This window comes from Trachemys scripta, chromosome 4 (assembly GCF_013100865.1).
Source record: "Trachemys scripta elegans isolate TJP31775 chromosome 4, CAS_Tse_1.0, whole genome shotgun sequence".
Classification (NCBI taxonomy): Eukaryota; Metazoa; Chordata; order Testudines; family Emydidae; genus Trachemys; species Trachemys scripta.
Window position 1 is genome coordinate 72,062,790 of NC_048301.1, and position 27,511 is coordinate 72,090,300.

Sequence of the window (27,511 nt, forward strand, 5' to 3'; positions counted from 1 at the left end):
ATGTATATATTTGTGATGTATACTGCAACACTTCCTCCTTTTTCCCCCTGCTGGTTCTTCTTGAACAGGCTATACCCCTCTATTCAATATTCCACTCATGAAATTTACCCCATTAACTGTCCCCAGTTTACTCAATTAAGTCTTAATTTAGCTTATTTACTAATACTTCCAGTTCTTCCTGTTTATTCCCCGTACTGCTTGCATTTGTGTATAGACATCTAAGATGTTGAATAGATTCCCCCTACTGATTTCCCTCTTGTTGCTCTTATGATCCTATTGTAATTTTCCATGTCTTCCCCCCCCCCCCAACATATAGTGTGTTTTTTTTTTTTTTTTTTATCTATGCCTATCTATGGGCTTTTAACACCCGTCCCCTTTAACACTAGTATAGGGTTCTGCTTTGAGGTGACTGAGCTCTGGTGATTTCCTTTGCAGAGTGACGAAGAGGTGGAGATCCCAGTGGATAGCACAGATATACCACATTATCGCCAGCGCTCTATTCTCCAGTCTCAGCCTGTGAGGCGTACGCCCCTCCTCCACAACTTCCTGCACATGCTGTCCTCGCGCTCCTCTGGCATCCAGGTGGGAGAGCAAAACACTGTGCAAGATTCTGCCACCCCATCCCCACCACCTCCACCACCCCCACCACCTCCACCACTGCCTCCGGCCAGCGAGAACACCAGAGCAGCGGCCTACACCAGGCTCCGTGAGCGTGTCAGTTACCCCACAACAGAGTGCTGTCAGCACCTGGGGATGTTGTGCCTTTGCAGTCGATGCTCTAGTGCAAGACTTCCTTCTTCTCTCTTCCCGCATCAGGAAAATGCCCCCTCCACTTCCTCTGGGGCCACTGGCACTTCCTTTTCCTCTGTGCAGACAGAGCCATACCAACCCCCAGACCAGGCATCCACAGCGCAGCAGGAACAAGGTCTGCTTAACAGGCCTTCTGCTTTCAGCACTGTTCAGAGCAGCACTGCTGGCAACACCCTACGCAACCTTAGCCTGGGCCCAACTCGCAGATCCCTCAGTGGGCCCTTGTCAGGCCATCCCTCCAGGTACCAGTCTGCAAGAGAGATGGCATCTGGTTTAGGAGGGTCTGACTGGACTAGAACAGTGCTGAACATGGGCTCTCGCTCGGAGTTGGAAGCCATGCCGCCACCTAGAACCAGTGCCTCTTCAGTGAGTTTGCTGTCAGTGCTCAGACAGCAGGAGGGAGGTTCCCAGTCCTCTGTGTACACATCTGCTACAGAAGGGAGGGGCTTCCTGGCACCAGGGGCTGAAGCAGACAGCAGCGGTAGTGCTGGCCCAAGCAATCCAGCCAGCATCCGCAACGAGCTCCAATGCGACTTGAGACGGTTCTTCTTGGAATACGACCGACTTCAAGAACTAGATCAAGGGATTAGTGGGGAGCCCAGCCAGTCGCAACAGGCTCAAGAAATGCTTAACAACAACATTGAGCCTGATAGGCCGGGTCCCTCCCACCAGCAGACTCCACATAGCAGTGAAAACAATTCCAATTTGTCTCGGGGCCACCTGAACCGCTGTCGCGCCTGTCACAATCTGCTGACCTTTAACAATGACACACTACGCTGGGAAAGAAGCACACCCAGTTATCCATCGGGGCAGGTCCAAAGCACATTTGATGGCGTGCCACCAAGCAGCAGCCAGGCGCAGCCTGCAGAGAGAACCGAGGGCAGAGCTCCTACCTCTAGCAGGCTGCAGCTGGGAAGCTCTTCCAACTCGCAGGAGGAAAGGACCGTGGGAGTGGTCTTTAACCAGGAGACAGGGCACTGGGAGAGAGTTTACAGCCAGTCAGCTTCGAGCAGACCTGGGAATGTATCACAGGAGGCCTTAAGCCAGGAAATGCCTGAGGAAAGTTCAGAGGAGGATTCGCTCAGGAGGTAAGACACATTTTTTCCATTGCCTTCCTCTTCAGTCTGTTGTTAAACCCTTCCCATCTAGTCTGAGCTGCCAGGTGCTTCCAGAGTAGATCCTTTCATTTCTTTGGCCCTCTGTGATATCAAAGATGAGCTATCCCCCTCCCCCCCAATCTTCAGTAGGCATTACTGCTGTATCAGAGGTAACTTCTGAAGGTGTGTCTGTAGGGAGGGATGAGGGAAGAGACCCTGCCCATTAAAGGGAAGATGGACTGTCCAGAGGGTGGAGTAGGGAGAGAGAGGATATTGAATAGTAATTCTATGGGGCAAACTCTGCTCTCGGGAGTGGTCTGACTGAGACACTATTGGCATGTCTGGGCATGGAGTGTACTGCAATGTCCACTTTACAGCATTCAACCGATATACTATGGTGACTGCAGCATAGGCAATGCTCACCCTGAGGATTGGCACAGAGCAATCATGAGCAACAGCATTGATGGTTTATTTCCTCAGAATAGTGTGTCCTGCGAAGAGTGGCCCAGAGACTGCAACCACTGGGGTAGGAAGGTGAAGGAACTTCATCTTGGAGCTACATCAGGGTGGGCTGTGCAGTGGCCTATCTTATCTTAAAGGGGAAGGACTGCACTTCCAGTCTGGTTTTGAATACATGGCCTTTATTAAACCAATGCAGTTCATATTCGTACCATGAGAAACACTTCTTCTTGTGGCATTGAGCAGGTAGGTGACTGAAAAACATTTTCAGAGCCTGAGTCTTTACAGAGAGCCCATTATGCTGAATCTGGCATTCAGAGCTCAGGCTGAGAGTATATCTATGCTCTGGATAAGAGAGTCATCTTAATCACCCCCGAATTTAGTATGTGCAGTACTAGAAAGTAAGTTTCTTACAGACTTCAGATGTGGCAAGTGGAGCAGAGCAGCTCAATTGAATCTGCACTTCAAACGCTGTCTGGGCTGGCTCATATTTAGTCCAGCCACTCTGATATATTACATAGGAGTTGCCATATTGAGTCAGGCTGATGGTCTGTCTAGTTTGGCATCTTGTCTGTCAATGGCTTGTACCGGCCACTTCAGAGGAAGTTTGTCTAATCCTTTCTGCGACAATGGCTATTGCCTGATGCCTTTAGAGGAAGGTGAAATCTCCTACTTTGATACATGTAACCAGCTGAGCAGTATTGTTCATAGGGGTGTTTGATGGAAGGAAATTCTCTTCTTTTCCTTCTCTCAGGTAATCAGCAGGTAATCCGCTTATTCTCAGAAGCAGGAGCTTTGATTATCTCAATTATTTATTTGTATAGCAGGTGGTAGTGGTGATGAAATTATTCTGCTCTTTCTAAATCCCTGCTCCAGTTTTTCACTGTCTGTATGAGTGACTCCCACAAGATGACTGCATGATGGTGATAATTATTCCTTTCTTGGTCTTAAATTTACTGGGCAATGATTTTAAGTAAATACCCTCTGGTCTCGTATTATAGGAAAGAGGAGAAAGAAGGGGGGGATTGATTAGTTTCAGTTACAACGTTATAACTGACACTCAAGTGTGTTTTACTCATCTCCTTTCTTGGCAAAATAATTCCCCTCTCTTAATTTCTCCACTGTACAACTATCTATCTTAGTTTCTGTTCTCTGGGCCAATTCAGTGTTGTCTCAGTAGAAGTAACAAGGTGAAATTAAAAAAAAAAAAAAAAAAAAAAAAAAAAGCGCTCAGAACACTCTGGCTAGGAGACATCATAGGCTGTTATATAGTCCAAGGGGAGGGGTTTTGAGCCATCTAAAGTGTCACTTAAAACTGCACTGGAGCGAACACCACAGAGAGCAATCCTGCTCTGGTTCCCAGGGGGTGGATTAGTTGTGACCTCAAAAGTCTTTTTTTTCATCTCTGATTCCTGTGCTTCAATATGGGCCGTTTTAGCTGTCACAGATGGTTGTTACTGCTGCGCTGTGGCTGTAACAGCTGTGCACAGTCAGTCACGCAGTCAATCATTCACCTGTGCAAACAGATGCTTCTTGCCAAGGTAAATGAATTTGGAGCAAGCAGTCTAATGCTTGGGCTTGCTTTGGAATTCGTTCCATGGGATTCCTATGGCAAGGAGCCCTGGCAGAGCTCCTGTTTGAAGACACTGCTAAGAAGCCATACTAGGTACTGTGCTTTCTTGTAAGTCCCTGTCTCCTGCATCTGCCATAAGACTCTTTCTCCTTCAGGACTTTTCTTGTGGGTTCATTCACACCTATCAGGAAGTGAAAGTGAACCATAAAACAATGGGGCCAGAGTGCTCGATTGGCTGAACCGTGAGTATAAATCAGCATTAAATGCTACATGCAGTTAGGCTGGAACAAGCTCATTTGGCTGTTCTTAAGTCAGGGAAGTGTCATAAAATCTCGTTACCAAAAAAAAGGGTAACCCCAGAGTGGGGTGGGCATCCTACAAACACCCCCTGCACCCATTCACTATTCTAAAATTTACAAATATATTCCTGTTCAGAACAATGGCAAGCCAGCTAATGCTCACCCACTGATTTACCCTTCCCTGGCATAGGATGGACCCCCAGCCAACCTCCCTACCTCCATGCTCTCAGGTCTGGTGAGCACCAGAGCCCAAGAACAGGGAGCACTAATGCAGGTTCTTCATAACTGAATTCTAAGCCCCATTTCATTAAAGTATCAAGGTGCAAATTAGGGCTAGAAGAAATCCCTGTGCTAGCTAGCTAGTTGGTGTTTCATAATCTTGTTCACTTCCTTGTTTCCCCAGCAGCTGTCACTGTTGGGCAGTAGAGTTCTATATGCAGTTTGTCTGGAAACCTAGGATAAAGCAGGACCAGAAGGTGGTGTGTTTCATTCACCATCTGTGGGTGGGATTAATTTCCTTGACCTGGCTTGTCTGGCACAGAAGTAACTTGCTAGGGAAGTCGTTGCTGCAGAGGGTCAAAGAAGTTAATGAGTAATTAATGAAGATTGACCCTTTCTGGGTTGTGTTGCTGCCTTTATGCCAGGTGGGGAGTGAAGCGTTCTGCTTTTTCTGATGGTGCTGGACTAATTAATTTGGGCTAATAATGAGGACATTAATAAGCATCTAATGAGGTTTTCCCTGACTGACAGCTCTGGCATCATTTGTTAACAGGGACACGTCACTGAGAACTCTATTTAGCAAAGTGTATTGGCTCTCTCACTTGGCTTGGTATGATGACAGGACAGGCAGCCTGACTGCTGCATTTAGCTTTCACTTTCCAAGCGAGTTGATGGGGCCTTCTGTCAGGGTTCAGATCTGCACTTTTAGCTGCTGTGTGATGAGCCCAATGGTAAAAGAATTTGGGAGGGGAAAAAAATTCTGGAGGGGGGATTAGAGAGAGAGAGAGTCATTGACTGTCCTAAACAGTAGTGGGTGAAATTTGGGCTTCAGTTTCTCAACTATTCTCCAGGTCAGTGCATCTTATAGATGATATATTTGTCATATGTACTTCCATTAGGTATTTTCTCTACCTGTCTTGGATATCAAGGTGGTGGGAGTCTTAGAAGTATCTGAATGCTGACATGTGAACTTTGTTACTGCATCAAGTGATAAAGGAGGCTGTTGGCAAAATCTGAATGAAGGGGAAAATAGTTGAGACACAGATGCGTTCTATTTTAACTTCCTGATAACCCTCAAGATTAGCCTGTTTTGTCTATAGTTCTAGTGACCTGAAAAGTCAGATAAAATTCTGTTCAAGCCATCCCTATCAGACTGGCCAATTAAGGATTGTTACCTAGGAACTGCAATAGTGGATTGGCATCTAGCCCAATAGCCTGTCCCTGAGAGTTGCCAGTACCAATTTTTTCAGAGAACAGTGCATGAAATCCCTGGAGTGGACTATTATGGGAGTTCCCTCCTAACCCCCATCAGGAGGGCCCTACCAAATTCAAGGCCATGAAAAACGTGTCACGGACCATGAAATCTGGTCTCCCCCCATGAAATCTGGTCTTTTGTATGCTTTTACCCTATACTGTACAGATTTCACGGGGGAAACCAGCGTTTCTGAAATTGGGGGTCCTGACCCAAAAGGGAGTTGCAGGGGGGATCAGAAAGTTATTTTAGGGGGATTGTGATATTGCCAACCTTACCTCTGCGCTGCTTTCAGAGACGGGCAGCCGGAGAGTGACAGCTGTTGGCCGGGCACCCAGCACTGAGGGCAGCGCCCCGCCAGCAGCAATGCAGAAGTAAGGGTTGCAATACCATACCATGCCATCCTTACTTTTGCACTGCTGTCTTTAGAGCTAGGTAGCCAGGGTGGCGGCTGCTGACTGAGGGCCCAGCTCTGCAGGAAGCAGCACAGAAGTAAGGGCGGCAATACCATACCATGCCATCCTTACTTCTGTGATGCTGCTGGCGGTGGCTCTGCCTTCAGAGCTGGGCTTCCGGCCAGCAGCCATCGCTCTCCAGCTGTCCAGCTCTGAAGGCAGCACCACCGCCAGCAGCAGTGCAGAAATCAGGGTAGCAGTACTGCAACCCCCTACAATAACATTGTGATGCGCCCCCAACTCCTTTGAGTCAGGACCCCTAAAATTACAACACCATGAAATTTTTAAATAGCTGAAATCATGAAATTTTATAATTTTTTAAACATCTTATGACCATGATATTGATCAAAATGGACTGTGAATTTGGTAGGGCCCTCCTCATCAGTTAGTGGTTGGTTTTTATTCCCTGAATTAAAAGGGTTTATATTCCCCCTTATTTCTTTGTTTGATGTAATTGATGATCTAGCTGTTTATATAATTGTCTAATCCTTCTTTGAATCTGGTAAACCTTTGGCTGTACTGAAATGCCCCTTTTGGTCTCGTATTCAGAGTTTTGTATATTATAGTTTCGTTTAAAGATTTTCATGTGAATTTAGTGCTGGTGTAAGGTGCTGGCTTGATGACCTCCGAGGCCAGAATCTGCTTGCCCTGCTGCATCTGTTCTAGGAAAAGCTTCTGCCATGTGCTGTCCCCTACCATTTTGCCTCAAACCTGACCCAGTGAGACCACTCCTAAGAAGAGTAAAAAAACAAACAAAAAAACCCCTCAGTCTCCATGGCTCATTCAGTCCCTGGCTACTCCTCACATGACCAACCATCATAAGTCTGACAGTGGTTTACCTGTCTTGGCTGGATTTGGACTAGCTATCTATAGATGAAAGAGGCACTTTATCCCATTACCAATGACCTGAGCCAGCCTGTCCAGTTTGAAATGACTCCTTGATTCCTGTGTTGGTGCTTTATCCCTTCCATGGGCGTGTCTACACTACAAACTTAAGTCGACCTATGTTAGGTCAACTTTATAGCTACTGGCAGTAATTACTGTGGTGGTTCATGTCCATACTACCCTCCTTCTGGCAATGGTGTTTCTCCTCACCAGAAGCACTTCCACTGACTTAAGAGGGGCGGTATGGGGGGCTGAGAACCAGGTTCTAAACTCCATGCACAGCAACCTGCTGAGAGCCCGACTGCCACCTCGGACTCTCGGCTACCCTTGCCTCCTCCAGGAGTCCAGTGGGGAGGCTTGGTTTAGGCAGGGAGCCTGGGGGCAACCCAGCTGGGAGCCCAGGGGAAGCCCAACTTGGCTTGTAGTGGGGAGCCCCTCACCTACCCCAGGATGACAGCCTGAGCTGTGAGCCAGGCTGGAGCTGTGAAATTGACAAGAATGACAGCCAACCACCACTGTAAGTAACCCACAGTGTCTATATGGACACTGCATCGCCCTACCTACACGTAAGGTCTACACCTCTGGTGGAGGTGGAGTTATGTCAGTGTAGTAGGGCACTTACTTCGGTGGGAGCAAGGCTATAGTGTGGACACTGATAGACTTCGGTTGACATAAGCTGCCTTATGTCAACCTAATTCTATAGTGTAGACCAGGCCCAAGAGGAAACTTTTTTTTTCATTGTCTAGATCCTACCATTAAAAAACTTGGGTCTGTTATTCAGCCCAAATTTTTTCCCTCCATTCCTGATATTCATGCTCCCTCAGACCTTGGCATAACTAATTCCTATCCCTGTGTTAGAAGAGGGAGCATAAGTTTTCCCTCACTCAGCTGTTCGGTTTGGCGAGTAGGGAGATGGAAGGGCCAATAGACTGGAGATTATAGAAAGAGAAAATAAGAGATGCTATGAGGAAAAATGAGTTGTCAAATCTATCTAAACCCCTAGCAGTCTCACTGACCCAGATAAAGGTTCAGCCACATACTGGGATGGTTTGTGCCCTGGGTGGGATCTATTCAGCCTCCTTCCAGCTATTCCTGAGGCTTGTTATCTGGGTTTGTGTGTTAAAGAAGCCAGCAATATGTGACACCTCAGCGCTCTTGTGTAAAATAATCCACCTGCTTAGACTGCAGAGTTGACCAGATTGAGGTGGGAGGGAGAGACTTGCTTTTATCTGTGGACATTGTGTGTATGAAGATAACTGCAACTGTAGGCAGACTCTGGAAAGTGTGTGTGTGGGAGGGATGATCTAGACAGGCTGGATAAAATAAATTAAAAATTGGATTTTTTGAAAATTCATCTTTTAAAAAATAAACCTATTTGAAAATGGCACTCTGTTAGGGACTACAGTTAAATTTATACTGAAATCATTAAAATTAAAATTAAATTTAAAAATATTCAAGCAGTTCATATTTGCTGAAGTTTTAAAGAAAGTCAAACCACTGAACTAGTGGAAGTCACTGGCTAAAAACCTGGAACCAGTTTGTTGAAGTGCTAAACCAGCATTTGACCCAGTAGCTTCTTTTGCAAGTGCAGAGTATTTTCTTCAACTAGTTCAGTTCAATGACTAGCTCATTCAAAGTTGAGAAACCAATTAATTGCCAGTTGAAGCAGGGAAGGTTGTTTTCCTCTTCCAGTCTTAATAAACGCAAGGTGCGAGAGTATAAGACCTACTAATTCTAAATTTTGAAGAACATGATAACCAAAAACAGTCAGTTCGTTTCACTGACTACAGATAATACAGTGGAACCCCATTTATCTGATCTAATTGGGACTGGGACCAGATTGCATAATCAAAAATCCAGATAATCCGGAGAATATGCAAAGAGCTTCAGCCCTACGTGGCAGGGCTTCAGCTGTCAGCTTGGTTCAGTTAATTTAGAGAGCTGGGTAATGGAGGTTCGGATAAACGGGGTTCTACTGTACTTCCTTTGTTTAAATAGTTCATTTTAAATACAAAACATGTTTTGATAAATATTTTTCTTCTAGATCAGCACATTTAAGGTAGTTTTGTTTAACTAATAAACAACTTGAGAATGCTGCTTTTGTGCATTTTTTATTGAATTCAAATTTCCAATTACAGCTTGACACTGATCACAAATAAAAAAGACAATAATAATGTAGTAAATTAGAAATACGTAATTCACCATTTTCTAACATAAAATATGTAAAATGTAAGAATGTGAATAAGCGTATATTAAGCTGTATAATTACTTATAAGTGTGTATAAATATAGCATAGCCTACTGGTTCACAAAAAGAAATACCAAATAATACCAACCAATTAGAATGAATTTTCTTTAGGAAACTAAAGTACATATGCAAAATAAGATTACAATTGATTATTTAAATCAAGGTTTCCTGCTTGCTGATTTATGTCATGATTAAAATTGGTGGCTTAAAACACTGATTTAAACCAATCCACCTGGGTTTTGGGTAAGATTTTGTCCTCTCATAGAATTCATAGAATATCAGGGTTGGAAGGGACCTCAGGAGGTCATCTAGTCCAACCCCCTGCTCAGAGCGGGACCAATCCCCAGACAGATTTTTGCCCCAGATCCCTAAGTGGCCCCCTCAAGGATTGAACTCATAATAACCCTGGGTTTAGCAGGCCAATGCTCAAACCACTGAGCTATCCCTCCCCCAAGTGGCTGTGGTCTGGATTGTGGCACCAGTGCTGCTCGTAAATATGAACATGAAATTCAGTGCATTAACTGCCTGAACTCCCCACAAGTGTTTTGCCCATGTGTGTCTTTCCCTTTCTATGGGACAGCTGTGAATGCTTTTCATGTTCCTGATGGGAGATGAAGTCAAACCCACCTAAGCTCTGTCTGCTGCTTCTGGCAGTGCTGTGCAGAGCTCAGGAGCAGGATTGGGGGACGAGATGGTGTGGGAACAAGTTAAAGAGAGTCTTGTGCTGACTTGACAGTACTGACCCTTCTGCCCATATCTCCAATTCCCATGTGTTCTGCATTCCCCTCAGCAACATTCAGATTCCTGTCTGCAAATGTCCTTTATGCCTTGAGATCTGCAAAGAAACATCCCATCCTTCTAGTTTCCCTTTAGACTTCCTGGGTGTTACTTGGTTTCCATATTGCCTTCCTGCCACAAGGGGGTAATGTTGCTGCTGCTCACTGCTTTCCCGCAGTTCATTACAGTACCCAAATGTCTCTTGGAATGCCTGTAGAAAAGAACTGAGAAGAAAATGTGGTTTGAGACTCCTTTTCCTGAATCTTAAATTATAGCTTCTGATCTCGGAGTTACTATGGGTCTACAAGTGTTTCCCATTACAGTAGAGAAAAAAATCTATGGGGTATATATGGGGAAAATGTGTGTCATGGATAGGGAGTGGGAAGGAAGCGGGTGGTGTTGGCTTGTATGTGAAGGCTCTGTTGGGAGTACAATAGGGTCTCGATCTTATAGGGACAGTCTCGATACTCAGGGCTTTGTCTTATATAGGCGCCTGTTACTACCCCCTCCCACTCCGCGCCCCCGTCCTGATTTTTCAGGCTTGCTCTCTGGTCACCCTAGAGTACAAGGAAGAAGCAAGTGCTTTGCTTCTGATGAAAGTGTGCTCATAGAATAAAGTGAGTTAGAACTACAACCCTCCCCCATCCAATGCCATCTAATTTGTCGTGCTCTCCACACCTCTGACCCTGAGGGTAGGGCAGGCGTGTCCGTATAGGCTGTATTCTCTAGGGCTTTGCTCACTTTAAATAGCTTTCACTCCTTCCCTAGGAGACTGCTCTATAATCCATGTTAAGTGATATTTTTCCTCTTGTGTCTGAGGAATGCCTGGCAGCTTGTGATAGGGGCTGGCTGGTCACCTTAAATGGAGTTGTAAATATTCTCCTTGCCAAGTCTGTCTTGAACAATTACATAGATCTGTAGGCATGCCTCTCATGTCTCTAGCCTCAGGCTACATTTATGTTAAAAACAAGCAAGCAATTCTTCCTCATCACTTCTCAAGCCCGAACTACAGATAAGGCAATGATTGTCTCAGGCTAGGAGCAGTCTGGTGTTTAAGCCAGATTGATAGAGAAGGAGCAATCCTGCTTTTACCCAACCAAGGGTAACTATTATACATAAAATGGAGCAGAATACAGTCACTCTTTTACACCTTGATATGGAGGCAAAGCCAGTAGAGTCTGAGTCCTGTTATGTAATGCTTTGATGCCGATGACCAGACTACTCAGATCAAGCTGGGGCTTGCAGTCGACACCTCTGTATATCTATGTACACAAGTCTCAACTAATGTCAGGGTGCCATTGTGCTAAATGCTATGTGCTGTACAAACACCTAGTGAGAGCCTACAAACTGAATAGGCAAGAAAGACAAAGGGTGGAAGAAAGAAAGTAATAATATCCTATCCTCATTTTATAGGTGGGGAACTGAGGCACAGATACTAAATGACGTGCCCAAGATCAAACAGGAAAGTGGATCCAGATCTTCAGAGTTCCATTCCAGTGCCTTACCCACAAGATCAAACTTTCTCACATTTTGGATTAGCTGTTTCTGGAATGATTAGACAAACCATAAGCACTACAGTCTACTATTCTGTCTCCGGCAGAGCCCACTACAGAATGCTTCAAAAATGGCAAAACTTAACAGTTGTGCAAAGCTGCAATATGGGGAGAGGTGACCCTTTGCCTTGAGACCGTAGAGGGAGGGGTAAAGCAGTGTGCATTGCTGGCTGCTGTATGTGGAGTTGTCAAACAAAAGATAAATACAAGGGAGTACAAGGAAAAACAGTAAGAGAGTATAGTCAGCATGATAGTCAGTGGTGCGTGGTCTCAGCACACTAGAGGCCTAACAGTTGTCAAGTTTTTTTTGTAAGTATCACACAAAGGAGAGTTTTAAGGAGGGATTTGAAGAAGGCTGAGGTAGCTTTGTGGATGTTTAGGGGGAGTTTCTCTCAAATGTGAGGAGTGGCAGGAAGGTGCTTGTTGGAAAAATTGAGCGGGGGAGGGGTGATGGAGGGTGTAAAGAAGCTGCCTCTGGTGGGACACAACTGAGAGTACCATTTCAGGAGAAATTGCTTAGAGCAGGGCAGTCACAGCCCCAGGATGGTGGTTCTCCACCTCTAAGGCACACCAAACCAGCCAAACAGAGAGGACTTCAGTCTCACCCCACTGGCTAACCTTAAGTCATACAAGCAATTTCCTTAGACACTCCAGTTTCCCAGTATCACCACCAATGCCACTTGTTATGGGGACAAATAGTTGTGAAAACCAATACCCCAGTAAAAGAAAAAAGGTTCTCCTGATCCCAAAGGACCAAGCCTCAGACCCAGGTCAATATATAAATCAGATCTTACCCACAAATCACGCTGTGGCCAATCCTTTAGAATCTAAAGGTTTATTCATAGAAAGAAAGAAATATAGATGAGAGCTAAAACTGGTTAAATAGAATCAATTACATACAGTAATGGCAAAGTTCTTGGTTCAGGCTTGTAGCAGTGATGGAATAAACTGCAGGTTCAAATCAAGTCTCCGGAATACATCCACAGCTGGAATGGGTCCTTCAGTCTGTTCAGAGCTTCAGTTTCTAGCAAAGTTTCTCCAGAGGTCAGAAGCAGTCTTGAATACAAGATGGATGAGATGCAGCAGCCTTTTATAGTCTCTTGCCGTGTGGACTCTGCTGTCTTTGTTCCAAAGACAAGCTACCCAGCAAATGGCATGGACAAACCTTAGAGTTCTGTCCATAGGCATGTCCCTGCATGCCTTGCTGAGTCGCAAGGTGTATCTGACAGGTTTCAGAGTAACAGCCGTGTTAGTCTGTATCCGCAAAAAGAAGAACAGGAGTACGTTAGTCTCTAAGGTGCCACAAGTACTCCTGTTCTTCTTTTTAAGGTGTATCTGCCTTCTCTCAATGGGTCAGTTGTATAGCTGATGGGTCCTTAATGGGCCATCAAGCAGGCTAGGCAGTGCTGACACCAAAGTGTCCGGGATGTCACCCAGAAGCATAGCACAAGTTTGAAATACGGACAGTATAGAGCCAATACTTATAACTTTAAATACAAAAATGATACATGCATACAGATAGCATAATCATAACCAGCAAACCATAACCTTGTCTTAGACACCTTATTTGACTCCTTTTATACAAGATTTAGTGCCACTACAGGATAGCTCAGTGGTTTGAGCATTGGCCTGCTAAACCCAGGGTTGAGAGTTCAATCCTTGAGGGGGCCACTTAGGGATCTGGGGAAAAATCAGTACTTGGTCCTGCTAGTGAAGGCAGGGGGCTGGACTCGATGACCTTTCAAGGTCCCTTCCAGTTCTAGGAGATGGGATATCTCCATTAATTTATTTATTTATTTACAGGACCTCGGTTGCAGCAATGCTCTGTAAAGTCCCAGTTTGTGTCAGTAACATCACAGAGGGTGGCACATGGGTTGAGTGGAGGCGGGACTTGACATTTCAATAACGAATGAGGTAGGGTGGAGATAGTTTGTCTGATGCGACAGAGGAGGAGGAACCAGTGGTGAGATTCAAAGGGAGGGATGACATGGTTAAAGTGATAAGCTAAGAAAACTATCTTTGAAGCAGCATTCTGAGCGGATATAAGTGGGGTAAGATTGCATCTGTCAAGGGCAGAGAGAAGGATGTTGCAGTAATCGAGATAGTGAGAGCCTGGATCAGTTTTAGCTGTGTGGACGGATAGGGATGACCGTAACTTACAGATGCTATGAAGAAAGAATCACTAAGATTTAGATGTAGCATGGATGTGAGGACCTAGACAGAGGTCTAAATCAAAGATGATGCCCAGGTTACAGGCAGGGTGGTGGTGGTATTGACAGTGATTGAGAATGGAGACGCGGCGGAGAGGTTGGGGGTGAAGTAGAGAGTTCGGTCTGTGAGTTCTCCGCATAGATGAGTTTGTGGATGAGATTACTCAGAGATAAGGCGTAGAGGGAGAAGAGAAGGGCACCAAGGAGAGATCCCCATGGAACCCCCACAGAAAGTTGCAGTGGATTCACTTTCCCTTCCTCTCAGGTTCTTCCTGTCCTCCCCTTGATGTGGGATCACTTTTAATTTCTCACTTCTTTTCCCCCTTCAGCTTTTGTCTTTCAGCTAAGGCTACGTTTACACTACACAGCCGTGTCACTAAAAGGAGCGCAGTGTAGCTGCTCTTTGTCAGCAGGAGAGAGTTCTCCCACCGACAAAATAAATCCACCCCCAACGAGAGGCCGTAGCTTTGTCGGCGGGAGAGCGCTCCCACCGACAAAGCACTGTCCACACCAGCGCTTTTCGTAAAACTTTTGTTTTTTCACCCCCCTGACAACAAAAGTTTTACCGACGAAAGTGCAGTGTAGACAAAGCCTTAATCTCTCTCCTCCCTTCAGTTCTCTGTTTTTAATTTCCTCTATACCAGTCCTCTTCCCTGAGCTGCTGCAATTCTCTGGCCAAGTTTATTAGCTGGCTATTTTACTCTTTTTTTGGTTAACTCCCCTCCGCTGCCTTTCTCTGTTTCTTTTCCTTGGAAGATGGTTATAGAAATAATAAATAACAGTAGTTAGCCCTCTTTCTTATAGTAAGCAGCCTCTTGAAATGGCCAGTCCTTGGATGCCTGTATGGTGAACGCTGGACTCTTGCACTCCCAATTGTTGCCACAGCCTGTTGCATAGATGTTGTACTGAAAGGGGCCTAGAGTTCTGAGCCCCAAATATTAGTTATAAATTTGTATTTTCATCAGATTTGGTGAAGTTCCACCTTGGCGTTGGTCTAACTTACACTTCTGAAGCCAATATTATTGTGGATTTGGATTGGAGAAAAGTATTGGATTTGAGAAAAGTAGGGCCAGAATTGGGTTCATAATGGCACCTTCATTACGACCTTAACTATGGAGAAGTTACTGTCACTCTAGATTGCTGATGTTTGTGGTCATTAGACTTCAGAGTCAACACACTACTTATAGGAATGGACCATTCATACCACTCTGAGCTGCGTTGGATCCAGTTTGGAAGCTTTTGTTTGCATAAGTACTAGAAACTTAATTTACTAAGGATGTTCATACGTAAACGTATTCACAGAGAGCCATAGTAAACAATATCCCTGCTTCTAAGAGCTTACAGTCTAAATAGACGAGAGAGAGGAAGAGAGAAAAAACAATATTTTGAAATCCTATCCTAATCTGCAGTCACACAGTTCATTACCCTTTCCAACTTTGTGCCCATTTCACTCTTGTAGTATGCTCTCATTTAGTTACATTTGTTCTAACTCTGTTCTATTAACTGTTTCCAACCTACAACCCTGCCTCCTCCATCTCCAGATTTCCTCATGCTTAGAAGTAACCTATTTCCCAAGCCCCTGGAACTGTTGAAGCCCTGCATTGCCCTAGTTTGGAGCAATCAGGAGTCCCTGCTCATGAGATGTCAGGTGCCAAAGAAATGCCAGTATGTTCCATAGGCCACTCCACCCCCAACTGTGTTGTAGCATCATTGCTGATGGGGAAAGATCAGGTCTGCCTCTCTCCCAATTGTTTCAGTTTTGACTCACCATTCTGAGTGAAACTGTTTCTTACGCAAGCCTCCTTGCACCCACTGTAGCTTCCTATTTTAGGAATAAACTAATGCTGCTACTGCTCTTTACTCTGATTCTTTGTTAGGGAGGGTTGGTGGGAAAAACTGATCCTCCCTCCCTCCCATAGTGACTAATAGGGGTTACTCGCTGTTCCTGCTGCAGAGCTGCTGTTGTGTGTCTAAATGCTGGGTTTATTCCCATGTACACTCTTTCCCCCCCAAATTTCTGAGAAAGCTCAGGCCCACTCATACGAGCTCTTCCCCCTTCTCCCCTTTCTTCTGTTAGGGCAGGCTTCCTCCATAGAGCTCCATGCCGACAGTCTTCCTCCATCAGGTCTTGCAGTGAGTGAAAGAATAAGCTCAGGCTGTCAAAACTGCCCCTTTGATATAATGAGAAACCTGGACTTTCCAACCTCTTGTGATTAGCACGAACCTCCTCCCCCACCTGAGGCCAAATTAATATATTATAACCTGATCCAAATTGCCTCCCTTATCCTTCTTGGATGGAGAGCAGATGTGGTTGTGCTTCATATGTGCATTGAATTTGAAAAGGTCTGACCAGCCCTCTTTGGAGTTACCTCTCTGACTTGGACCAAATTCTGTTCATGTAATATATATCAGCTCCATTACCTTACTATCTTAAATCTCCAACATTCCCTTCCCATTCAAAGGACAAGAGTGCACAGGGTTGATGAGCAAGTGAAACCTTCCCCAAATTCTGTACTTAGGCATGTGAATTTGGGAAAATGGCCTGTAACCTGCCCCCTAGCTCTAATCTCCACCTGGGCCTTTTTGCTTCTCCCCTCATATTTGCCTACTGTAGTCTGTTGGCAATACAAGCCGCTTGGAGTGGAAGCCTCTATACAAGTCCCTTGACTAAGATTGAGAGGGGATGTAGGTTCCAGAAACTCTGGGAAGCTATATGGGAAACCCATCAGCACGTCCTCTGAGTTTACGGGTCCTCTTCTCCTTGAAGAATCTGCATGAGATTACCCATACAACAATAATCTTAAAAAAAAACAGATTTATTAAAATTGGAAAAAAAAAATTAATGGAGATATCCCATCTCCTAGAACTGGAAGGGACCTTGAAAGGTCATTGAGTCCAGCCCCCTGCCTTCACTAGCAGGACCAAGTACTGATTTTGCCCCAGATTCCCAAGTGGCCCCCTCAAGGATTGAGCTCACAACCCTGGGTTTAGCAGGCCAATGCTCAAACCACTGAGCTATGCCTCCCCCCCCCCCCCCCAATCCTTTGATTCAACTGAAGGACAGTTGAATCAAACACGACTTGCTTAATGTATCCAGATTTATATTCTTCATAAACTAAACTAGATAATCCATTCCCAGATTAATTATAGAGAGGGAGAAGGAAAGGCAAATAGCTTGTATCTCTTGAACGCAATACCCTGACTCCTCTAGACTGGCTTCCTCTCTTGCTGTCCAGATAACTGCTTTTTTCTGCTGTCCCCAGGATCCTCTTATCAGGCCCCTGCATTTGGGTTAGCTTGTGGATCCTGATGTACCTCCCTTGTTGCAGGGCAGCTGCCCTGGTTTTTCCAGTTTTCTTCAGTTACCTAGATGCACCAGTTAGTTAAAACTTATGGGCAGGTTCTTAGATCTACTGTCACATGTCAGTTTACTGATCCACCCTGTCTCCCCATTGTAGCCCTTTCAAAGAGAGGGGGATGTTGAAGGTTTTAAAGAGAGACAGCAGAAGATGATAGCGTTTATATACATTATGGATATTTGATTGTTCCAATTCCTTCATCATTAAGCATGTACTGTCTACACACATGCGCTCACACACTCTCTCACTCTGTTTCTGTATAAACATACGCAGCAAACGTGCTTGGGGACAAAGCTGCCCTGATTCAATTAGTCACTTTGATACAGAATTCCTGATTGGAGAAGTTACAGCCGAGCACTGATTCCCCAGGGCCTTGAGCCCAGTCAGGCTCTGGGCCTGAGCAAATGGAGAGAGACCTCAATAAATATGAATTTAAACAAAATAGTGATGACTCGACTCTGGCTTTCTCCAGTTGAACCACTGTGGTCTGTTGAGTAACTAACATGCATTTTAAAGATTTTTCTTTTTTCCCTACATACATATTTAACTGATTGGTCGAAATGGCTACGTTTGCGCTGGTGTAATTGATCCCCGTTTTTCTTGAGAAAGCACCTGCTGGAACTGAAGTTCAGGGAGCAAGCAGGGTTTATCATCTGCCAAGAAAGTGATTAATTTTTTTGTTTTGAATTGTATCAAATTCAAATACTCTCCCAGGGGAAAGCAGGGGTAAGTAGTCTAGATGCCGTCAGAAGGTCCATAGGCCTGTTTTTTATTTATAAAATGTGCCTGGTGGGGCTGAGTTCAGACAAGGCTGGGGCTCTGGGCACACATTGATATGGTCCCTGAGTGGCTCTCCCACAGCTCTGGGCCCCCTCTATGAGTGGCAGTGGTGGGACCTCTCAGAGCAATGGGTCTTGAAGCCAACATCCCAGTTAGATGTATGGAGCTATTCAGTACTCTGAGGGCTGCTGTTTCAGGCAGTGTCTGCATGCACAAGTAGACATCACTGTCTTGGTTACATTCTGGCACATCTTCAAGCTTTTCTTCAAACCATGAGGGCTAGAAAGTTTTATTTTAAAAAGTGAAAAACTGAATTTCTGATGTAACCAGTTCACTCCAGCACAGGGGTATCGTGCTTGTGCCTTTAATCTGGCCTTGGTGCTTTTCCAGCTCTCTGAGTACAGAACTACAAACATGGAGTAAATAGCAAATGTAATAAACAGTCTGACTCAATGTTAGTTACTTATGTTTTTATCTCTTCCCTCACCCCAATTCCAAAAGAACTCCAGCACCTGAAAAGCAAAGTGGAAGGCCTCTCACTTGTGTAGTCTCCATCTTTGCAAAGTCGTTGCCAAACTAGACAGTATGCTCTCAGCTCTGTTCTCAGCCCTTAGTATGTTCATCACAGATGCATGCTTCTCCTCACTTGCAAACCAGTCCATTAATCACTGTCTGGGTGCTGTATCATGAGAGACCTCTGCATAATGCTCCTTCATCTCCTGTACTGATTTACCACCTTTGTCTGCAAGTGACATAGCAGATTGAGTGTAACCTTGGGTTACTTGAGGAATTAATCACTCTTCCTGGTGCCCACAACAACTCACCAAAGGGAGATGAGGAGCTTCACCAGAGATGCTGCTTGGCTTTTGTGGCATCAGACAGTTAAATAGAGGTTAATGTCTGAGCCAGAGAGCAGAACTACTCTAGGGATGAAGCTGAACAATCAACACCTCAGTTCACTTAACAAAACCCGGTGAATTCTGGAGCATTAGCCCCATTTCTCTCAGAGACCGGGAAAGGGATTTTTGAGTCCTCCTTTCCCCCAACCTTTTCCTAGGGAGAATTCAAATCCAAGGATCTATCTCCCTGCAGACTTAAATAAATATACACCACTACCTCGATATAATGCCACCTGATAAAACACGAATTTGGATATAATGCAGTAAAGCAGTGCTCGGGGGGAGGGGGTGGGGCTGCGCACTCCAGTGGATCAAAGCAAGTTCAGTATAACACGGTTTCACCTATAATGCGGTAAGATTTTTTGGCTCCCGAGGACGGCGTTATATCGAGGTAGAGGTATATATAAATTTGTTTGTTATAGTCCATACCTCATTCTTCTTGTCAGTGTGCTCTTTTCCCCTTTTTTCTGTGTCTGGGACTTTCCACCATCCTGGCAGAAGGTTTAGTGTTCTTTCATCTCTTCTTGAGTAGAAAATTCTTAAAGCTTGATTCCTATAGGTCTCTTATTTGGCAGTGCCATTCTCCATATAACTATATTTTTGTATTGGTGCAAATGCATTCTTCAGTCTCTTCTTTCCGGTAACCAATCCATTCCTCTACCTCAGGGCTGGATTCTTCTAGTATGTGTGGAATGGCCAAGGGTAATTCAGGAGGTGTTCCTCCCTCCTCAACTCCCGTCTTCCCCCAACCCCAAATGCTACCATAACATGCCACTCCAATGCTATTAAGTGTGAGGCCCTCCCCAGAATGATGTTTCTGGAGAGGCTGGAGCCTGAATTTGGAAAACTCGCTTGATTGTTACTGGACTCACTATACTTCTGCTTCCACCTACCCCATTTAAAGAGAGAAACCTTTACTGCAGAAAGGTGCACTGTGTACACGGCCTGACAGTTGGAATACAGAATGGCCAGACAGGGTTGGGGAAAAGCAACTACCAATTCTTGTTAGTAAATGAAGACCAAAAAAAGCCTAAGGGCCAAGATGCTGCAGGAAAAATGTTAACTCTCAGAACTGTTGTGTCACACACACACACACACACACACACACACACACACACACACACTCTCTCTCTCTCTCTCTCTCTCTCTCTCTCCCTCTGCTGAACACTTTCCAGGCTACATGTGTTGGGACATGTGTGCTTTAAACCTCTCTTGAGCTGAGTAGGCTACACCACTCCTCCTGTGGCCTCTCTGGCACATTTCCTGAGCACAGCCATTCTGTGTGTTACACCTTCAGAGAAATGGGATCATGTGGTTCAGCTGCCCATGGCCTATGACCAATGCTGATTTCCCAGTAGCTTAAGCACACCCTCTTCCAGAACTCAGCTGTGTGGGTGTTCTGGGGTCACAGTTTAACTCTTCAGGGGTATGTGAGAGTGAAGTAAACAGATACAGACTTTGCCCAGGATTGTAAATACCATTACCATTTACTTAGTATGACAAATACACAGATCTAGACAAAATAATAAACACACCAGTATGTATTTCCCTGCCTCAGTTTCCTCATGACTCTGGAGCATTCTCTGGGCTTAGGACCGAGTCCTCTGCGGTGTTTAGGATCTCCCTTCATGTGGCTTCTGTTAAGAATCATAGTGTCTGTCTCGAGGTCAGCTAACTTCTGACTTCCTTAGTTTGTTCCATATTTAAACAAGATGCCCCTGCTATAAAACCATGTCAGTGTCTTCCTCTCTCCTGCCCAGAGCTTTCTGTGTCTGAGCAACCCAGCCTCTGTTGTTTTTACAAGCTAGCATCAACACCCTTTAGTTTCTTTGCTCTGTTGCAGAGTATTTTCCTCTTCCCACTTCCCCAGTTGGAGAGAACTGGCTCTCCTTGCTTCAGCCATCCCATTGTCCCAAGGTGTTTCCACTTGAATAGAGGACCATTAAGATTTAATGACGAACCATTGTCTCTGATCTGGCAGGTATGTGACCACAGCCCCTGTCACTGCATGGTTGACTTGCTATACATTGAGGCCTTGGCTACACTTGCGGATTCACAGCGCTGCCGTGAAGCATGAGTGTAGTCGCGCCGCCAGCAGCACTGCAAGTACTCCACCTCTCCGAGGGGAATAGCTTGCAGCGCTGCGAGCAAGCGTGCAGCGCTGCAGGTGCTGATTACACTGGAGCTTTACAGCGCTGCACTCGCTGCGCTCGGGGGGGGGTGTGTGTTTTTTCACACCCCTGAGCGCAGCAAGTGCAGCGCTGTGAATTGCCAGTGTAGCCAAGGCCTTAGGCATTCCATGATGCAGTACTTTCTTACAACTAAATTCATAAGCTGTATATAGGTTCAGTTCATAGGACTAGTAAAATCAAGCATGCACTGGATGTCTCTTCCTACTCTTCTGACCCTGTTTACTTATGCCTGAGCAGTGCTGTTAAGTGATAATCCAGTTCAGAAGCCAGTCACAAACTTGAACTATCTTAAACCATGCAAAAACTGAAATAAACTAGAACAGTGTTTCTCAACCTGTAGGTCACGACCCAAAATTGGGTTGCCAGGATGTATCAAAGGGTCGTGTGGGAGGCCCTGGTGGTGGTGGTGGGGTTGGGTCCTGCCCCTGGGGTGGTGGTGGAAAGCCACCAGGGGGAGGCCATGGCTGCCCCTCACTTGCTCCATGGTGGCAGCTCTGATCCTGTGTGTCTGACTGGGCTCGGCTCAGCTCCCCGCTCCGGGTGTTGCAACCTGGTACATGGGGTTGCAGCACTGCTGAGGTTTGGCCCAGCCACTCCTCTTGTCATGAAGATAGGGGACCAGCCAGGCCAAATTTGAATGAGGGGTGCTGGAACCATCTGTGTCAGGTTGCAGTGCTACTCAAACAAATTGGCCAAACCTGACCGGCACTGAGATAGAATTATAGGAGTTGAAGGGACTTTGAGAGGTCACCTAGTCCAGTCCCCTGCACTCATGGCAGGATTAAGTATTATCTAGACCATTCCTGACAGGTGTTTGTCTAACCTGCTCTTAAAAATATTCAGTGATGGAGATTCCACAACCTACCTAGGCAATTTATTCCACTGCTTAACCACCCTGCCAGGAAGTTTTTTCCTAATGTCCAACCTAAACCTCCCTTACTGCGATTTAAGGATCCTTGAGGTCACAATGACCCCAGCAGGGAGATGAGCCCAGCCAGCCCCAGGGGTCAGGAGCTGTCACTGTGGTACGCACTGTGTACTTTTTTTAGTACTTAAGGTGTATATTGTTTATCCTGGGTAAAAAATATTGAGTAAGCCAGATGTTTTTTGTACTAAAGCTATTTACTGGGTTGCGACGGGCCGTCAAGGTTTGGGTCCTGAGCCCAAGAACATTGAGAACCACAGGACTTAACATTTCAGACTCTGGAGCTTTTTATCTTTCAGATTCCTGAGGACTGAAGCAGGACTGACAAGGGTTCCACTAACAATAATCTAAATGAGGTCCTTTTCAAGAAACCTGTAGAGTTGTTTACTAGCTCTTCTTTCTTTGAGCTTGAATAGGTTGTTTCTGATCCAAGAGTTATGAAATTTCACATCTTCCCAAGAGCTGTAAAATCTGGCTAGCTACAAAGGGTTCAAGATCCCTGTTTGCTTGCGTGGCTGTACACGAGTAGGCTGAGACCCTGAAATCTGCTCTGTGAAGAGAAGAGACTAAAATGTGAAGGTTTTTGGAAAAACAAATGCTGCTTGGCCTTGAGAAGATCATATGGACTGGATAGGATTTTGGTCTGACATAGCCATTCATGCCACAATGCTGGTCTCCAGGTCCATAGGAATTAATTATGAAACCCCCTTTCAATGCCTGGACGCAGCATTTGAGGATGAGCAGGAGGTGATGTTGGACAGCTCTCAATGCCTCACTTGTGGGGATTCAACTCTTCTTTGTTACCTTTCTGGGTTAAGCCTGCCCTTTTATAGTGGGAAGAACACTGAATACTGTTAGTTCTCCATAGAGCCGTGTGTGTGGTACTCTGCATCCACAGGGGCCAGAATGTAAGAGCTCTGACAGATAGTTGTGAGCTGAGAGGAATGGGAGGATATGATCCATGGTCCTGCTTCAATTCCACCTCCACATAGGTTTCTTGGGCCCTACTGTCCTTGTGGGAAGATGCAAGACTGAATGCCGAGAAGAATAGTAAAGAAGTGGGCAGAGTGATTGTCCCTTTGAAGCTGAAGCATCTTGACTATGAATTCCACCCTCATTCGATTTGGAAGTGGACTGAGGGTGTGATTGTGCAGGGCTAGGGAGACCGTAGCCATCCTTAGAAGGGAGTGCTTCAGCATAATTGCTGTTTTTGCCTGGCAGCACTTAGCAGCTTCTGGAGGGTGGGGATGGAGGCTGCCTGAGCAGTAGCATGCTTTGGGGTGAACACTTGTCACATGCACAAAGTGCTTGAGTTGCTTTTTAAAGAGCTCCCCTTTTGATCAGTGCCTCCCTTTTTGAGAGGGGAGGGAAGCCGTAAGCTTTGTACAGTTGGATAGCTTAGTTATTTATTGATGTGCATGCTGTGCTGCTGGGTTTGAGACTCCATTGGGCTAGAAGGTTTTAGGAATCATGTATCCTTGGAAACTGATCCCAAGAAGCTAAACTTGCTGCATTTGAATACCTCCTGAGATCCTTTGTGGATGAATCAGTCATTCTGTCCCAAGTGGCCTGGGTGATTAAGTCTTGCTGCCAGCGGGGAGAGTATGAGGATAGTAGGGAGGAATTAATCTGCTAACTCCTACTGTAACATGAGGGGATTGTGCTGGGTGTTTTAAAGCTATGGCTTCTGGCATTCAGCTGCTCCATGCTAGAGAAACTCACCATTGCTCTGGTGGCTGATGAAAATCAAAACTGCTCAGAGGGTTGGAGGCATGGAAACATTCTTGGGATGCTTGGCTGCCCTGCAGCTCCCATTTTCCTTTTCCTCCCCACTTTCTTTGCTACTGTCTGTAGCTGCCCGTTCCTCTTTTGATCAGTGTGCTCCCAAGTGGAGAGCAGCTTGAGGAAAATCTTCTTCCTGCCTTGTCCCTCCTCTCCCTTTTTTATTCTGTTTAAATTGTGTTGTCCCATAACTTGGACTTCAGTTCCCTTTTTCCTCTTCTCGACTACTGCTTCTGTTTGCAGTCCCTGAGTAATATTGTGCGGGGTAAAATGGCAGTTCCAAAACCTTTTCCTCAGGTGCCAATGTCTGGCAGGCAGGCGGTCCGTTGAGATCACAACAGAAAGTGCTGCCGAATAGAAGGCAATTTATATCTCCTTGTAGTGTTTAAAAAAAAAAAAAAAAGCCTATTTTAGCAAGCTGGGCTTGAAGCGTCTCCTAGTGTGCGCAGAGTTAATCTTCATCACCGAGGCATTGATTGACAATCTGGAGGATGTTAATGTGTGATTCTCCCCGTGAGCGGGGGAGGAGAGTGGAAATTGCAGTTTCTTTGCTAATTGTACTTTAGATGTCATTTGTGACAATTTCATGTTGTCTAGACAGAGATTGTGGAGCAATTGCTTCAACAGAGCCTAGTGTTAGCCTGCTATGGATCTGGGCAGCACTGGGGTGGGGCGGAAGGGAGCTCATTGCTCCAGAAGGGACACTTGAATCAAGCATTGCCAAGTGAAGGGTTTCAAGAGGAGGTGCAACCCGAATTTTTTGTGAAAACATCATAGACTGTTTATTTAGTGGCTAGTACTTGTTGCAGCTGCTGTTCCTTCAGGGATCATCTTTTTCTACCTATAACAGAATTACTAGTAATGCTGTTAGCACTGACAGTACTTCAGACTGCTTTAGCCCCTCTGTTAATAATGAAAATTAAACCCAGTCTTTGCCTTCTAGACTAGGTCTTTCTAGAAGCAGCTGTTTCTGACCAAAGATCATTGATTTCTGCTTTCAGGTTCCCAGTGTTGGGCATATTCTAATGGGGGAGGGGGTGAGTGATCCATTAGCCCATTATATGGATTTAAGAACTGGAGTTTGAAGTCTAAAGACTATGAAAGTGTATCATTTTAAAAGCAGGCACCACAGTCTCCTTGGGGATTGTAGGTAACAATATTAGTGTTGTAGACCATGGAGGCATTATTGATGATGATTAACAGTACCTCATTTATTGAACCCATTTATCTGGCTATGAAAATGAACACTGAGCTGCAAGTTGGTCCTCAGGGCTTTATCTTGGAACAAATTTATTTTAACTAATAAAACAAATCGCTTTGACATTAGTGGTTTTAGGTGCAGGTCATCTCTGCCATCCTCAGGAACAGAAGTAGAAATTGCCCCTCTGGATCCCACATGATCACATTTTGCTGTCTTTTTGTTTTGTTCCTAACTTCTTATTAACATTGATGTCTGATGTCCAGAGCACACTTGTAATTTTGTCCTCTCAGAGTATCAAGAGTGATAAGGTAACCAAAAACCGGCACTGAAGCTTAAAATCAACTACTGCTCGTGAACTTTTATACATGGCATTTGGATGGGGCCTTAGAGTGCATGTAGGGAATGCAGGTGGGTACGAGACATGGTGATGACCAGGGTGGTTTTGCTATCCCTAAATTCAGAAGGCTTTACCCTTTGGAGGAACATGCTGGTACCTGATGACTGTTCTTTGAATTAATCCATGCAGGTAATCTCCAAGAGACTACTGCAGAGTCTCTGAGAATGCTCAGTGGAGTGCATGTGACATTCCTTTCTAGGTTGGGGAGAGAGCCCAGGGGCTATGGGGTTTTTGGGTGGAGGTGGGAATGCTGCAGTGCTCAGGGTGACGACGTCATGCAGCAGTGGCAGGAATTGTGGCTTCTTTGGAAACTGAGACCTTGGCTACACTGGCGCCGTACAGTGCTGCAACTTGCTGCGCTCAGGGGTGTGAAAACGCTCCCCCGCGAGTGCAGCGCTGTAAAGCGCCAGTGTAATCAGCGCCTGCAAGCTATCCCCCCCGAGAGAGCTCTCGCAGCGCTGGCGGCGCAACTACACTCGTGCCGCCAAGTGTAGCCAAGGCCTGAGTTTTGTGCTCTTCAGGAGAAATAACAGAGCTTGAATCTCTGGAAAAGTAACCCAATGTAAAAGTAACTCAGTGCCTAGGTAACTCAGCATTTGTTGTCAGTCTTGAAACCTCTAATTCTCTTGGATTCCTCTGATAATTTAAAGCAGAGACGTCAATTTTCAAACCATAATAGAGGTTTGGTTTGAGAACACAATTCTCTTAGGCTCTTCAAGTGTTTAGCTTAATCACTATCAAGCCTAGGCAGACAGCAAGGCAACAGGAAATCTGCCTTGCTGTGCAAGTTCAGTGAAGTTTACACTGCAGCATTTTTCTCTGTCTTTTCTGTGTTTGACAGAACATAGAGCCACTGGTACTCTCTAATACTAGTTAGTCCAGGATGGTTAATGGACAGTTTCCAGCCAATAAGCTATTCCCTGGCCTGACACATCCATGCTATGACCAAGCAGTGCTACATTTGGGAGGGTCATTGTCTCAGCTTTTCCATCATGGTTGATGGGAGGCTTCTGGTTTTAGGGAGCTCTGTGTAAGCAAGGTGTTTTGGGGTGTGTGTGTGTGTGTGTGTGTGTGGGGGTGTGTGTGTGTGTTTTGTTTTGTTTAGAACACCAAAATACCCATAAATACATACTAGTGAGGGCTTTTGGTCTCCCGTGGCCTGACTTCCGAGGAAGGGAATCAGTGAGGGGCAGTAAACAAACACAGTTTGTCCATGTCAAGAGCATCTTCCAGCCCTGTATGAGCCCCTTAGCGTAGGGTGGCAGAAATTCCTGACAGACTGCTAAAGCAGCATCAGTGGTTACAGGCCTGGCTACTTTGGACTGCTTGCCCCAAGGGAAAAACAGCCATCTGCAGCTTTCTCTTGAGAGATCCATGCAGGAGTGAGTCAATTTGGGAGTTCTTCTGTCTATAATAATGGGACTCTTGTATGCTTTGAAGCTTTATATGGCAAAAATTTATGCCAGCTATCACTGGCCCTGTTTCTGTAGTCCCATGCAGGTCTATAGCAATGAATCAGTAATGCAAATAATCTCAGGAGATAAATAAGGAAGCAGGAGACATGGGGCTGCTGGTGTATGGCCTTTCAGCTGGTCACTTACTGACATTAACGTTTTTGTTTTTATTTCTAGGAGGCTGCTGGAATCTTCCCTCATTTCACTATCACGCTATGATGGAGCAGGGTCCCGGGAGCACCCAATCTACCCAGATCCAGCCAGGTAAGGACTAAGTACAATCCAGATTCAATCCTGTTTCTCTGCCAGAGGCACTACTGCTGTGGCAGCAACATATACTGAGCCCCTTAGGAATAGTATTGATATCTGATCCATCTCACCCTTTATGGCGCATCACTATGGAGATGACCGTAGTGTTGGGTTTGGAGAGTCCCACACCCTTTGATGTTTTGACGAGCCCCTTCCACTACCTTTCATTTAAATCAAAAGGCCTTGGGCAATTAGAGAGAGACAGAAGAGAGGTAATGAGGTACAAAGAGCCTGTTACTGTGTGAGGGTCTTGGTCAAGGTTGTTATTTAGCCCCATTTGGGGAAGGGAACTCTTCCTCTTCCTTCTCTCTGCCTACATCTGTGTGTCAGATGAACCGAGTGGTGGGAAAGACTCCATACAACTGAACACAGATCTG

The 27,511-nt window shown here is 45.4% G+C and overlaps 1 protein-coding gene across 2 annotated transcripts in view; it reads left to right on the forward strand.

Annotated features, from left to right (window-relative positions):
* The window catches only part of AMBRA1 (autophagy and beclin 1 regulator 1), a 198,125-nt gene that overhangs the window by 30,239 nt on the left and 140,375 nt on the right, over positions 1–27,511 (forward strand). For both annotated transcript variants that reach the window (XM_034769548.1, XM_034769549.1), the window contains exons 7-8: positions 436–1,898; positions 27,003–27,089. In XM_034769548.1, the coding sequence (XP_034625439.1) occupies positions 436–1,898; positions 27,003–27,089 (1,550 nt within the window). The remainder of the gene's footprint in view (positions 1–435; positions 1,899–27,002; positions 27,090–27,511) is intronic.